This window comes from Xyrauchen texanus, chromosome 50, assembly GCF_025860055.1.
Source record: "Xyrauchen texanus isolate HMW12.3.18 chromosome 50, RBS_HiC_50CHRs, whole genome shotgun sequence".
NCBI classification, from domain to species: domain Eukaryota; kingdom Metazoa; phylum Chordata; class Actinopteri; order Cypriniformes; family Catostomidae; genus Xyrauchen; species Xyrauchen texanus.
In genome coordinates this window covers 21,407,062-21,421,786 of record NC_068325.1, presented here as the reverse complement: position 1 = coordinate 21,421,786, position 14,725 = coordinate 21,407,062, and the positions used below count along the sequence as shown (strand labels likewise).

At 40.9% G+C, this 14,725-nt stretch overlaps 3 protein-coding genes across 3 annotated transcripts in view; 2 read left to right on the top strand and 1 right to left on the bottom strand.

The window, feature by feature from the left end:
- Window positions 1-677: 677 nt before the first annotated feature.
- On the top strand, window positions 678-5,282 carry LOC127641427 (pre-miRNA 5'-monophosphate methyltransferase). The gene is made up of 2 exons (XM_052124441.1): window positions 678-1,034; window positions 4,205-5,282. Exons 1-2 carry the CDS (start codon window positions 849-851, stop codon window positions 4,760-4,762), a joined length of 744 nt encoding a protein of 247 aa, XP_051980401.1. The 5' UTR covers window positions 678-848; the 3' UTR covers window positions 4,763-5,282.
- A 170-nt stretch (window positions 5,283-5,452) lies between these two features.
- The window catches only part of LOC127641420 (keratin, type II cytoskeletal 8-like), a 41,758-nt gene continuing 32,485 nt past the window's right edge, over window positions 5,453-14,725 (bottom strand). The window contains exons 2-9 of the mRNA XM_052124432.1: window positions 10,675-10,883; window positions 9,798-9,858; window positions 9,150-9,245; window positions 8,378-8,542; window positions 8,127-8,252; window positions 7,827-8,047; window positions 7,677-7,723; window positions 5,453-7,093 (exon numbers count right to left, since the gene is read on the bottom strand). Of these exons, the coding sequence (XP_051980392.1) occupies window positions 6,990-7,093; window positions 7,677-7,723; window positions 7,827-8,047; window positions 8,127-8,252; window positions 8,378-8,542; window positions 9,150-9,245; window positions 9,798-9,858; window positions 10,675-10,883 (1,029 nt within the window). The 3' untranslated portion in view covers window positions 5,453-6,989. The remainder of the gene's footprint in view (window positions 7,094-7,676; window positions 7,724-7,826; window positions 8,048-8,126; window positions 8,253-8,377; window positions 8,543-9,149; window positions 9,246-9,797; window positions 9,859-10,674; window positions 10,884-14,725) is intronic.
- LOC127641417 (piggyBac transposable element-derived protein 4-like) overlaps window positions 14,214-14,725 on the top strand; it is a 40,735-nt gene continuing 40,223 nt past the window's right edge. The window contains exon 1 of the mRNA XM_052124425.1: window positions 14,214-14,426. Within this exon, the coding sequence (XP_051980385.1) occupies window positions 14,251-14,426 (176 nt within the window). The 5' untranslated portion in view covers window positions 14,214-14,250. The remainder of the gene's footprint in view (window positions 14,427-14,725) is intronic.

Sequence of the window (14,725 nt, the reverse complement as noted above, 5' to 3'; positions counted from 1 at the left end):
TGTCCAAAAATCATATCTTTACCATGGGACATGCCTAAAATATATATCTTTACCATGGGACATGTCTAAAAACTATATCTTTACCATGGGACATGTCTAAAAACTATATCTTTACCATGGGACATGTCTAAAAACCATATCTTTACCATGGGACATGTCTAAAAACCATATCTTTACCATGTCACATGTCTAAAACTATATCTTTACCATGGGACATGTCTAAAATACATATCTTAATCATGGCACATGTCCAAAAAACATGTGTTAATCATGTTACATATCTAAATACCATGTTATTACTATGGTAATTATTGATTAGTTTTATTTCGCTATAGTTTTTAACTTAATCGTTATGAATTTAGATCTCTGCTTTATTTCCATAAACCACTTTTCGAATCTTTCCACTAAAAAGTTCAACAAACAGCCTACATGCATCTTAATTCTACAGAAATACCATCCTTCTAAATTCTTAAAACGTTTGGCATGACTACATTTCCATACAATTTCAAAGATGTGTCCTTTAACCTGTGTAATTTCTGAGGAAATGCTGCTGTGTTTTCAACGCCAGGGGGCACGTGGGTTCCATACGCATGCGCAGCTTCGTTTCGTAACTCTATGGGAAACCAGATGGGACAAATGTAGTAAGTGCGGTTTTTCTTCACGCAATATTCCAGCGTTTTTATGATTTACACATTTGAGAGCTAACACACTGACAGGCTGACACAAATGTCTCTAAATTCCTGCATATATTATTTCAACTATACATTGATATAAATGAATGCAATATCAGACATGAATGTTTCCATGGCAACGCGACCCTTCCGGATGAGTTTAACTGTTACACAGACATGATGGAGGTGAGTTCAGAGGAACACATGGAGAATGAAGATCCAGGAGCTGCGCCGTATGGAAACTTCATCAATTATTACACCTTCAACCCACCGCAGAACCGCGTCAGTTTGATCCCAGCGTCACTGCTTGAACACAGCAGCGGTCAGACTGTGTTGATTCTGGATGTGGGGTGCAACTCAGGGGTGAGAAGTGAACTATTCTTCTCATTTAGTGTTAAAATCAAGAAATGTGATGTTTAAACCATGAGACCCGCAATGGAAGTGAAACATTAAAATACTTGGTGTGATAAAATGAACATTTTGCCACTATGCTGTCATGAGCTTAACTTGTATGGCGTTATACTTGTGTCGCAATTCTGCGCGCACCAAATGTTATTATTTTTATCATTATGATATAAAAGTTTTGCGCACTCAAAATATAATCTTGCGCATGCAGAAACATTTTACGTGCTCAAAATATCATCTTGCGCATGCAGAAACGTTTTACGTGCTCAAAATATCATCTTGCGCATGCAGAAACATTTTACGTGCTCAAAATATCATCTTGCGCATGCAGAAACGTTTTACGTGCTCAAAATATCATCTTGCGCATGCAGAAACATTTTACGTGCTCAAAATATCATCTTGCGCATGCAGAAACATTTTGGCGCCCTCAAAATATCATCTTGCGCTTTCAGAACATTTTTGCACGCTCAAAATATCATCTTGCGCATGCAGAAACATTTTGGCGCCCTCAAAATATCATCTTGCGCATTCAGAACATTTTTGCGCGCTCAAAATATCATCTTGCTCACGCAGAAACATTTGTGCACACTCAAAATATCATCTTGCGCACGCAGAAACATTTTGGCGCCCTCAAAATATCATCTTGCGCATTCAGAACATTTTTTCGCGCTCAAAATATCATCTTGCGCATTCAGAAAATTTTTGCGCGCTCAAAATATCATCTTGCGCATTCAGAAAATTTTTGCGCGCTCAAAATATCATCTTGCGCATTCAGAACATTTTTGCGCGCTCAAAATATCATCTTGCGCATTCAGAACATTTTTGCACGCTCAAAATATCATCTTGCGCATTGAGAACATTTTTGCACACTCAAAATATCATCTTGCGCATTCAGAAAATTTTTGCGCGCTCAAAATATCATCTTGCGCATTCAGAACATTTTTGCACGCTCAAAATATCATCTTGCGCATGCAGAACATTTTTGCGCGCTCAAAATATCATCTTGCTCACGCAGAAACATTTGTGCACACTCAAAATATCATCTTGCGCACGCAGAAACATTTTTGCACACTCAAAATATCATCTTGCGCATTCAGAAAATTTTTGCGCGCTCAAAATATCATCTTGCGCATTCAGAACATTTTTGCGCGCTCAAAATATCATCTTGCGCATTCAGAACATTTTTGCGCGCTCAAAATATCATCTTGCGCATGCAGAAACATTTTGGCGCCCTCAAAATATCATCTTGCGCATTCAGAACATTTTTGCGCGCTCAAAATATCATCTTGCTCACGCAGAAACATTTGTGCACGCTCAAAATATCATCTTGCGCATTCAGAAAATTTTTGCGCGCTCAAAATATCATCTTGCGCATTCAGAACATTTTTGCGCGCTCAAAATATCATCTTGCGCATTCAGAACATTTTTGCGCGCTCAAAATATCATCTTGCGCATTCAGAAAAGTTTTGCGCGCTCAAAATATCATCTTGCGCATTCAGAACATTTTTGCGCGCTCAAAATATCATCTTGCGCATTCAGAACATTTTTGCGCGCTCAAAATATCATCTTGCGCATTCAGAACATTTTTGCGCGCTCAAAATATCATCTTGCGCATTTAGAACATTTTGGCGCTCAAAATATCATCTTGCGCATTCAGAACATTTTTGCGCGCTCAAAATATCATCTTGCGCATTTAGAACATTTTGGCGCGCTCAAAATATCATCTTGCGCATTCAGAAACATTTTTGCGCGCTCAAAATATCATCTTGCGCATTCAGAAACATTTTTGCGCACTCAAAATATCATCTTAGCGATTCAGAACATTTTTTGCGCTCAAAATATCATCTTGCGCATTCAGAACATTTTTGCGCGCTCAAAATATCATCTTAGCGATTCAGAACATTTTTGCGCGCTCAAAATATCATCTTGCGCATTCAGAAACATTTTTGCGCGCTCAAAATATCATCTTGCGCATTCAGAAACATTTTTGGCGCTCAAAATATCATCTTATGCATTTAGAACATTTTGGCGCTCAAAATATCATCTTAGCGATTCAGAAACATTTTGGCGCTCAAAATATCATCTTGCGCATTTAGAACATTTTGCGCGCTCAAAATATCATCTTAGCGCATTTAGAACATTTTGGCGCGCTCAAAATATCATCTTGCGCATTTAGAACATTTTGGAGCGCTCAAAATATCATCTTGCGCATTCAGAAACATTTTTGCGCGCTCAAAATATCATCTTGCGCATTTAGAACATTTTGGCACGCTCAAAATATCATCTTGCGCATTTAGAACATTTTGGCGCGCTCAAAATATCATCTTGCGCATTTAGAACATTTTGGCGCGCTCAAAATATCATCTTGCGCATTCAGAAAAATTTTTTTCGTGCTCAAAATATCGTCTTGCGCATTCAGAATTTTTGCGCGCACAAAATATCATCTTGCGCATTCAGAAACATTTTTGCGCGCTCAAAATATCATCTTGCGCATTTAGAACATTTTGGCGCTACAAAATATCATCTTAGCGATTTAGAACATTTTGGCGCTCAAAATATCATCTTGCGCATTTAGAACATTTTGGCGCGCTCAAAATATCATCTTGCGCATTTAGAACATTTTGGCGCGCTCAAAATATCATCTTGCGCATGCAGAAACATTTTGGCGCGCTCAAAATATCATCTTGCGCATTCAGAAACATTTTGGCGCACTCAAAATATCATCTTGCGCATTTAGAACATTTTGGCATGCTCAAAATATCATCTTGCGCATTCAGAAACATTTTTGCGCGCTCAAAATATCATCTTGCGCATTTAGAACATTTTGGCATGCTCAAAATATCATCTTGCGCATTCAGAAACATTTTTGCGCGCTCAAAATATCATCTTGCGCATTTAGAACATTTTGGCGCGCTCAAAATATCATCTTGCGCATGCAGAAACATTTTGGCACCCTCAAAATATCATCTTGCGCATTCAGAAACGTTTTTGCATGCTCAGAATATAATCTTGCGTTTGAGGGTATTTAGACCAATATATTTAGTATTTAGAGCAAGAACCAATAAACTTCTTGGATCAGTTTGTGTTTGTAGAATTGATTTAATGTGTATTTTCATTCTGGTTGTCAGGACCTGTCTGTTGCTCTGTACAAACATCTATCACATGAGCAGACTTCTGGAAGTGACGAGAAAAGAGAAGTTCATCTGCTTGGATTTGACCTGGACCCAGATCTCATCCTTCGGGCGCAGAACACTAACCCCTTTCCCCAGAATATCCAGTTTCTCCCTCTGGATATCACCGATGATGGAGAGAGCCAGACAGTGCTGCGGTCTTACCTCCAGAGATTTGGACGCGCTCGTTTCCACCTGTGCACCTGTTTTGCGGTGACTATGTGGGTGCATTTGAATCACGGAGACTCTGCGTTTCTGTCTCTCCTCTCCAGACTCGCATCTCTCGGTGAGTGTCTTCTGCTGGAGGTGCAGCCATGGAAGTGTTACCGCTCCGCTGCACGGCGGTTACGCAAACTTGGGCGCAGCGACTTCGAGCACTTCAAGACTCTTGAGATTCGTGGCGACATGGCCGCTCATGCTAAAGAGTATTTGGAAACGCAGTGTGGCATGGAGCTGGTGCAGAGCTTTGGGAACACATCATGGGACAGAAGTCTTCTGCTGTTCAGGACACGATAATATACGTTTATATTCAGAGAGAAGATTTATTCAATTAAAATATACTTGACTGTAACGTTTCTGTGGTCCGTTTCCATGACTACTGCCCCATGAACATCATGTTACCACCGTTCATTCTTTTGGAAAATGTCAAATATTTGTGTGTGAGTGTGAGTGTGTGTGTGTGAGTGATGTGTGTGTGTGTGTGTGTGTGTGATGTGTGTGTGAGAGTGTTTGAGTGATGTGTGTGTATAAAAACAACAGTGGCATTATATAAACAAACTGGCATTTAAAATCCTGAATATGAATGAATATTTGGTAGTTTTGATCAGGACTGATGTTGGTTAAAAAGTCAGTGAAAGTGGAAAATAATATTAATATATAATATTTTTATGGCAGTTTTTTAATTGGACATTTTTGTCCTTTAAGGACCTCCGAGTAACTTTCATAAATTGATGCACAAGCGTTCAAATTTGTACATCATTTTAGAGATGATCAGAGTTTTACACAATGTGATTTGAAGAAGCTTATTGATAAAATAATCAAATAAATGATTCCACAATGAAGTATTAAAATCAGAAACAAGTCTTCAATAATTAAGAACATTTATTGCCGATTCCTGCACAAAATAAAACTACATCAACATTTAAAGCGAACATGAAACATTTACTGATGATGTGGAGTTCTGCCCCCCTCCAGAACATCTCACATATCCCACAGGTAATGCTTCATCATCATGACCGGGAACTCAATTACTGCATGAACTACTTGCAAGATATTCAGAAGGCGGCATTACATACAAAAGATGCCTTAGAGGAATATTCCAAGACGAGTTCAGATCAATTCAGTTTGCGGCATAAAGCTCAATTTGAGGTTCCAGTGAGACGATTAAAAGGGAGGGTTACTTTTGAAATGTATTCCACTACAGATTACAGGATACATGCTGAAAAATGTAATTTATAATGTATTCCGTTACATTACTCAAGGTCAGTAATGTAATCTAAATACTTTGGATTACTTCTTCAGCACTTGTAGATTTTTTCACTTGTTTTGTCTATAAAAACTCAAAATACATGTTAAAAATACATTCTCTGAAAAACCCAAATATCTTCTGCAGTGTTGTTTCTAAAACAAGATATATCTAATTCATCTTGTTTTAAGGATTTTTAGATATTTTTACAGGAAAACAATACAAAAATTATTATTAAGAATATGATTTTTGCCCTAATATCAAAGATCTTACTAGAAAAAAATTTATTATGATCTAACATGAATTTTCTTGATAATAAATATGATCGTGTCTGGTCACATGTGCATGTAAAATGGCTTGAAATAGCATTTTAGCTTAGCGTAAAGCTAACAGTTTACACAAGGTTTATTTCTATTTCTTCTGCTCCAAACGTACTTCTCTGTCTGCTCGTATGAATGTCACACATCATCAGAAAGTGTTTCACAGCTGTTCAAATGCACTTTGGATCATTTATATGTATAAATGTTTAAATATTAAATGAAACAAATGCCAATCAAATGCAAAGTAATCTCTTCAGTAATCAAATTACTTTTTGAATGTAACTTTATTCTAAATTCCAATGATTTAAACTGTAACTGTAGTGGAATACAGTTACTTATATTTTATATTTTAAATATGTAATCCCGTTACATGTAGTCCGTTACTCCCCAACCCTGACAATGGAAGTGAATGGGGAACATTTTTGGAGGTTTAAAGTCAGAAATATTACGTTTTTATAATTTTTCTTCTGTTAAAACTCGTGTTTTATTTGAGCTGTAAAGTTGTTTAAATCAGAGGGTTTTTTTACAGTTGTTTTAGGGTTTACGGCGCTACAAAATTGGATATAAGTTTACACAGATGCGCTTAGTAAACGATTTTTTTATACTAAAATCGTCTTGTGTAACTTATTTTAACGTTTACGAATCGGCCCCAATGTCTTCCAATGTAAGTGCCTCACTGTAATCTCGATTTTTAAGAAAATGAGGGATTTATAAATGAATTAATGCCTCAAAAGCTGTCGATTGAGCTTAACTTCTATTAAACCTGGAATATTCCTTTTTTTGGCCTACCAAAGCAAACGGCTATTTTTTGAGCCAGTTATTTTGTCTTGACAAAAAAATTACAAAATAGTGTGCACAATAAGACCTGGAAAGTAAATAGGGTCTTTTGACTTAAGGCTAACTGCCACGGCTATAGTATATATGGTGTTATCTATTATTTTGATTGTAATTCAGACTCTTAATGAGTACTGAATCTGGTGTTGTTTCTGGTTTCAGTAGTCTTGATCAGGATTTTCGGGGAAGGAGAGCTGCTCTGCTGGTAACCATTTGATGATTTGGAACCTGTGGAGAGAAGGATAATTAAATGTATCACATGGTACGTGTTCTAAAACACTGTTTAATGCCAGAATTCCATTTGGAACTTTAATATTGTCATGTGTGACACTCTTGTTCTAACCACTCCATACGGGACTCGAACCAACGTCTCCGGCATGGGAGGCGGGTGCTCTAACAAGGATGCTAAAGGCAACAGCCTTTAACATCAGTCGCTAGTGCACCTCTTGAGGTCATGAGAGTGAGGTTTACACACTGCACAGCTATCTACCAGCTGGCTCCTGTTACACTCACCCCCCTAAACCTCACTCCTATCCGGGTCAGGGCACCATTGTGACGCTCTTGTTCTTACCGCTCCGCATGGGACTCGAACCAACGTCTCCGGCGTGGGAGGTGGGTGCTCTAACAAGGATGCTAAAGGCTACAGCTTTTAGCATCAGTCGCTAGTGCACCTCTTGAGGTCATGAGAGTGAGGTTTACACACTGCACAGCTAACTACCAGCTGGCTCCCATTACACATGCATATTTATACATGTTTTCATTTAAATGACATAGTGGCCACTGTAATGTAAAATGTCACTTTAGGACTCACTGTAGTTGGGGACGGACTGGATGTTCACAATGGACTGATGCCCAATTCTGCGAGAGGTATAAAAAAGAAGAATGAATCAATATTTATCAATGTAACCAGTTACGTCCCACTCCTCTCATGTGCTATAAGACGTGCTGAAGAGTCTGTAACCTGTCCTCCTCGCCCTCCAATAGCTTCCTGTAGGTGGCGATCTCAATATCCAGCGCCAACTTGACATTCATGAGCTCCTGGTACTCGCGGAGCTGGCGGGCCATGTCCTGCTTGGCTCTCTGCAGCGCCTCCTCTAGGTCTTTGATCCGACCTTTGGCCTCCTTCACCATCATCTCGCCATGGTCCTCAGCCTCCGAGATCTGGTTCTCCAAGTTGGCACGCTAAAATAATGAGTGCATCAGGAGTTAATGACCATCATGGTTTAAGGTAAATAAAGACCTGATGGGGTGCATTTCTCACCTGAGATTTAATGACCTCGATCTCGCTTTGCAAGCGACTGATCATACGGTTGATATCTGCGATCTCCCCTTTAGCGTTTCGCAGTTGATCGTTGTACTGAATGGCCTGAGAGGACATCTCATCAAACTGAGTAGAACGAGGTGAAAAAACGAATCCATACAATCCATCAGGGACAATTTCAGTGCACATAATTTAAGACAAATTCAACCAATTTTCAGATACTCTGGAAGAAAGCTTGCATTTTTATCCACCTTGGACTTGTACCAGGATTCAGCATCTTCACGGCTCTTGGCTGCGATCTCCTCGTATTGAGCCTTGACTTCAGCCACGATGTGATCCATGTTAAGGCTTCGCGAGTTGTCCATCTGCACGACGACGGATGTGTCTGTAAGGCTGGCGTGCAGCTCACGCAGCTCCTGATCGTGAATAAACATGATTTAGAAATGTGTTTTTTGAGCTTGCCTTCTGAATTGAATGTGATGAGAAAGAACACGGACAAACCTCAAAAATACTCAAATAATTGCTATTGGAAGAAAGGAACCACAATCGTTAAATTCATTACCATTCCAATCCCTATTTCCTTAGGATGACTCGATCTTTATAGAGACAACGAAAGATTCACACCACTAAGGGATGCCACCCTGGGCAAAGGGTCAACAATTGTAGAATGGGAGCGAGTGGAGAACCAATCCAGACAATTGAGTACCTTAATGACCATACAGACCACATCTTGCTTAAATTACACCAGGAGCAACAATGACCCCATTTACAATTGGTATTAAGGTGTGTTTTGGGTGATCTGATCTCAAGTGGTCAGCACTAAATACAGATGTTGGCGAACTCTAAAACGGTTTGGATCGAATCCCAAAAATCATGTACGGAGGTACTCAAAATCGCAATTCCAAATCTTACTGCAAACGCTGTATTTCTAGACCCAGATTGGTTTAGATATTTCTTTTGGTTAGACTCTTTAAAACTGGTTGTCAAAGTATGTTTCTGTACAGGGGTATGTGTGTGGATCACCTCTTCGTAGATGGTCCTCAGGAAGTTGATCTCATCCGTCAGAGCACCAACTTTGTCCTCCAAGTCAGCTTTCACCAGATACGCCGAGTCCACATCCTGTGGGACACACAGCGCTCAGCTTTTCATTCTCGATTTCAGCCCTAAAGAACTTAATACCTCATGTCAATCTATGAATAGAGCAGAATCTGGTAGATCAGGGCCATTCACTTCCGTGGTCGGAGGGCAAATTCAGCACTAACCCTAAACCAGCTAATTGGTGAAGTGGTCTTCGGGATTATTGGAACATTTGGACTAATCTGCAGGATGTCGCCCACCAGGAAAAAACTGTACGCTTCACTGTAGACTATTGAAGATGGATCTACTAGAGTGTATAATAATGCTGTGTCTCCACCCAGGCTTTTGTCGGTGGTGATTTGATCCCTCCAGGCTCAACTTGAGCAGCTTTGAGTGCTTTACCAATCCCAAACTTTCCATTGTTCCCACTCCGTGGATCCTTGTTATCGAAAGTATTGTGAAAGTTTAATTTTCTCTGGTCCTGTTAAGTCCACCTTTTTTCCACTGGTACCCTATCCTAACCCCTCATCGCCATGTGGTCATACATTTTGCATTACTTTTTGACCTTTAACCATAAACATCAAGGGTTTAAACCTTTTTCAGAATCACAAAGTCGTTCTCCAGGTTGTTCCTTTTGTTGATCTCGTCTTCATATCTAAATCAAAGAGGAAAGAAAGTAGATATTTCAGTGCTTAGCAAAGAGCTGGATACAGCCTGATCTAAATGACATGTGGGACATTTTGCTAAATAATATTACATGGTTTATTACACGTACCGCAGCAGTTTAGAGGTGAAATGTCCACTAGGTGGTGCTGAAAGCGAGTAAACTTTTCAATAAAACCTACCTCCCTACCGTTAACTTTAATCCTAAATCTAACCGACAGTGTCAGAACAAGCGAATGTGAGATGAAAAATGCCAAAATGTCATTTTTGGGTGCTTCCATGACCGTCATATCCTGCCGGAGATAGGAGGCAGGGGCGATGATCCTATCCCCATGCAGGACAGGACTCAACAGGTGGTGGTGGGGTGGAGAAGGTTGCCATGTTAGCACACTGAAACAGCAATGTGATCGCGTGATTGTGAGCAAACTTATAAAGCGATGGCTTGCGTGTAATTGGACAAAAGTTACCTAGCTAATGGTGCGATGATGTACAGCTGCTAGTCTTCCCGCTAGAACTACACTGCGCTTTTTTCTACTCTACGTTCACGATTTGTGTGAAAGTGAATAAAAGTCATTGTTGTTGTTGTAGTGTGTCAAGTGCTCCTTTCACCTGGAAACCGCCACGATACTAACAAGAAGCCACGTAAAAATCGTTTTGCAAAAATGTAGGTATAGTAACATGATTCTATGAGACCAGGTTGGCTGGATATGAGTGGACATTTACAAAATTTATTTTTAAGAAAGTGATGTTTGAAAACGTTTTCCGTTAGACACATAAGTATACTTGAGTATAGATCTCAGCACTATACTTGTGTTTGAAGTCCTCCACCAGACCCTTCATGTTCCGCAGTTCTCCGTCCAACTTGGTCCTGTCATTGTTGACCACGTCCAACTGTCTGCGCAGGTTGGCCATGTAAGCATCAAACATGGGCTCGACGTTGGTCCGACCCGGGGTCTGACTCTGCAGAACATCCCATTTTGTCTCTAGCATCTTGTTCTGCTGCTCCAGGAAGCGCACCTGCACAGGTGAAAATAAATTGTTGGGTTGCACGATACATAATTTGTGTGCCGATACCAATATCCGATACAGATACTGATAGTTTGGTGATTCTGCTTTTTTTGCTACCTTGTTTCAAATCACTGATAATTTTACAACTTTGAAAGACATTTGAATTATTCTCTACATCTCTGCATGTCTTCCATGTTATTGACAGGAAATAATCGGCCATGATCTTCAGCTATTTTTAACAATCGGCCGATACTGACGTTTGGCCGATACATCGGTGCATCTCTAAAAACAAATTTTTTTATTTGGTGTTCAGATTCTTATTCTTTTACTATAAATTTGTCTTTCTTTTGGAATGTAGATAGGTGGGTAGATAAGTGATAAAATGGAAGATTTAAAGAAAAGAAAGTGTAGCTCAGTGAGTATCAGGGCTGGACTGGGAAAATAAATCGTCCTGGGACTTTACATAGCAACTGTCCCAAAAGTTGTTGGAGGGGGGCTGGGGGGGTCGGGCCAAAATTTGTTGAGGGGGGGGGGGTGTTCACTGTCCTTTTCTGCACATCATGGAGGGTACTTTTAGCTAATCGCGGCCAATTCTGCCCATTTCACGGCAGACCCACTGGCCCGCTCTGTTCTCCCGATGCCCAGTCCGCCCCTGAACGGCCCCAAATTGCGTCAGTCCACCGGGAAAATGCTTGGTATGCCAGATTACCAGTCCAGCCCTGGTGAGTATTTACTCTGACCCCTGGAGTCGTGAGTTTGAATCCAGGGCATGCTGAGTGACTCCAGCCAGGTCTCCTAAGCAACTAAATTGGCCTGGTTGCGAGGGAGGGTAGAGTCACATGGGGTAACCTCCTTGTAGTCGCGATTTGTGGTTCTCGCTTTCAATGGGCCGTGTGGTAAATTGTGCGTGGATCGCGGAGAGTAGCATGATCCTCCACATGCTGTGAGTCTCCATGGTGTCATGCCCAACGAGTCACGTGATAAGATGCGCAGATTGACGGTCTCAGAAGCGGAGGCAACTGAGGCTTGTCCTCCGCCACCCAGATTGAGGTGAGTAACCGCGCCACCACAAGGACCAACTAAGAAGTGGGAATTAGGCATTCCAAATTGGGAGGAAATAAAAGTAAACATTAAAGTACGGCTCTATTCCTATGTTCTCTCTCCAAATATTGAGATATTGATGTTGATTACAATTCAGTAGCAATCAGAGCTTGAAGCATTGAAGATAAATGGTATGTTCTCTTTCACCAGGTTGACTTGTTATTGATATATTGAGTATTGTTATGTTGTAAGTGTAAAATGTAAGTTAAACGAAGTTTAAGTTAAAGGAACACACTGTCAACATTGTCGACTTAAAAACCCTCTGGATTAGCTCAGTGTTTGACTAGAGGTCTGCTACAAAAGTTCTTCTTTTCCTGTATTTCTGTCAGCTCTCTGTGGAATTTCAGCATTTTAAGAGGCTCTTCTTTTAGGGTTTGTCAGTCCACTGCACATCCTGTAAGCATGACCGCTTTTAAATGATGTCCAACCTGCCAGACTCATTAACAGAGCAATACGACTCCACATTAGCCACACCGTAACACTCCAGAGAGAAGTGGCTGACATAGATGGGTTCTTTACTCGCAAATCCTTAAATAAGCACTTTAAAAGTTGACTTGAGGCCCGTGTTGGAGGACTCAACCCTGCCCCGACCCACAACAGTGACTTGGTTGTACTGTAATGCGATTGAAGTGTCGATTTCAGTCCAGAGGGCTCCTGGGATTTGGTTGCATTGTCCTCCGGCACACAAAAGCTTCCTTCATACTCTGTGGAATAGTGCTGTCTTCGATGACTTGATCAGATCTGACCTGCTTTTTATCAGGTTACAGGCTTCAGAGAAGTAGGTCATGCTACCGAACTATCATTTTCATTTGCGTCTACCAAAGAGTGAAAGCTCTTGAGGCCCTCAGAGGTATGTACATGCTGTAAAAGATGATCATTTGAAGATCCAGTTATCACCAATAAGATTCTGCATTGATTTTAACCTATATAAAGACCTCTACCTTTTGATGGGACTCAACAAAATGTCACACTTCCACCATCTTATCACAGTTTACCATCTCAGGGAACAATAGACCCAACTGTACCTTATCGATGAAGGAGGCGGCGGTTGTTCAGTGATTTGATCTGGTCCTTCTCATGTGTGCGCACCATCTGGATGTTGGGGTCGACCTCCAGGTTGAGGGGCCAACAGGCTCCTGTTGACCGAGACGCTGGCGATGGGAGTCCCAAGGTAGGCTGAGCTGGTGCTGAAGCTCGGGGCAGATGCTCCCAGAGATATCCCGCTGAGACTGCTGTAGCCATAACCTCCCGTTTTCCGCTGCTCCTCACAGAGCTGCTGGAACTGATGCGCTTGTTTCTTAGACTCATGGCTCGAGAAGGAATGTGAGTAGGTGAACGGCGGAGGGCTGAAATGGAAGATGCTTCAGATGAGAACAGGTGGGCAGACCTGAGCAACAAGTGTCCTTGCAGAGAGGGGCTGGGCTTTTAAAGTCCAACCAGGATGGGGTGGAGAGTTACTATTGTTGGAAAACCTGTTTCAGGGCACACTCACACGTACACACTATCCACTTTATCTGAGCTCACTGATCTGCATGAACGCATGCTCCATCTCTCAGCTCTCAAATAGCATATAAATGTTTAATGAAATGACCTGTTGTAAACTTCGTTTGAGAATTAGCATTCAGTAATATAATTCCCTGCATATGAAATACTAGATATTTTAGAGCCATTAACCTTGTACCTAATGCATCTTTTTCAATGACAACAGGTGATTAGTGCAAAATCCAAAACCTGTGTTTGTTGTTTCTGAAAATATGAATTAGCCTACTCTGTTACTACCATTATCTGTGTCCTAATCTTTTAGAGTATTAGTCACATGACATGATGGAAGAAATGGAAAGATTAGGAATATCAGGAAAGAGTATTCTGGAGTGTGGTGGGAATGGACAAGGTAGAAGATGCTTGAACAGCGCCCAAATAAAAACAGTATTGATGGGGAGAATATGACATACTGGACAAGTTGGGAGTTTGGTAACTCCAGAAGATGGCAGTAGTGCGACATTAAGGACGCAAACAGCCGGGAAAACCCAAACAAGAAGAGGAAGGAGGGTAAAGTCTCGTGTTTGAGGAGAATGGGACGAATCCCTGCTGTTTTTTTCTATTGACATAGCTGGCCAATCACATTGCGGCAAATTAAGACAGACAAGACAAGTAGCCAATGACTGAGCTCAGAGTACTCAAGGGGGTGTTCCTTAAGAAAATCCCGCCGTGCACGCATTTGTGGAGTGATCGATCGGCTCGTTATCCGCGAGTTTGTTTGCCGTTGCGTTTTGCAATGGATTCACACACAAAGAGATTAACTGATACAGTTGAGCTCAATCCGGAGCATTGTCTGTACATTATCGATGAAGAACATGACGAATCGGATGAATTTTCTGACCTGGACAGTGCCGCTTCCAGCGTGGACTCAACAGAGACGTTCATCGATGATCTTGATTTCGGACTCGATCAGTAAGTTTACATAAGTTTGTGTGTGCGTGTGTGTGTGTGTATATATATATATATATAGATGTGTGTGTGTGTGTGTTTCTGTGTGTGTGTATATATATATATATATATAGGTGAGTGTGTGTGTGTGTGTGTGTGTGTGTGTGTGTGTGTGTGTGTGTGTGTGTGTGTGCGTGTGTGTGTGTGTGCTGTGTGTGTGTGTGTGTGTGTGTATATAGATGTGTGTGTGTGTGTGTGTATATATATAGATGTGTGTGTGTGTGTGTGTATATATATATGTGTGTGTGTGTGTGTGTGTGTGT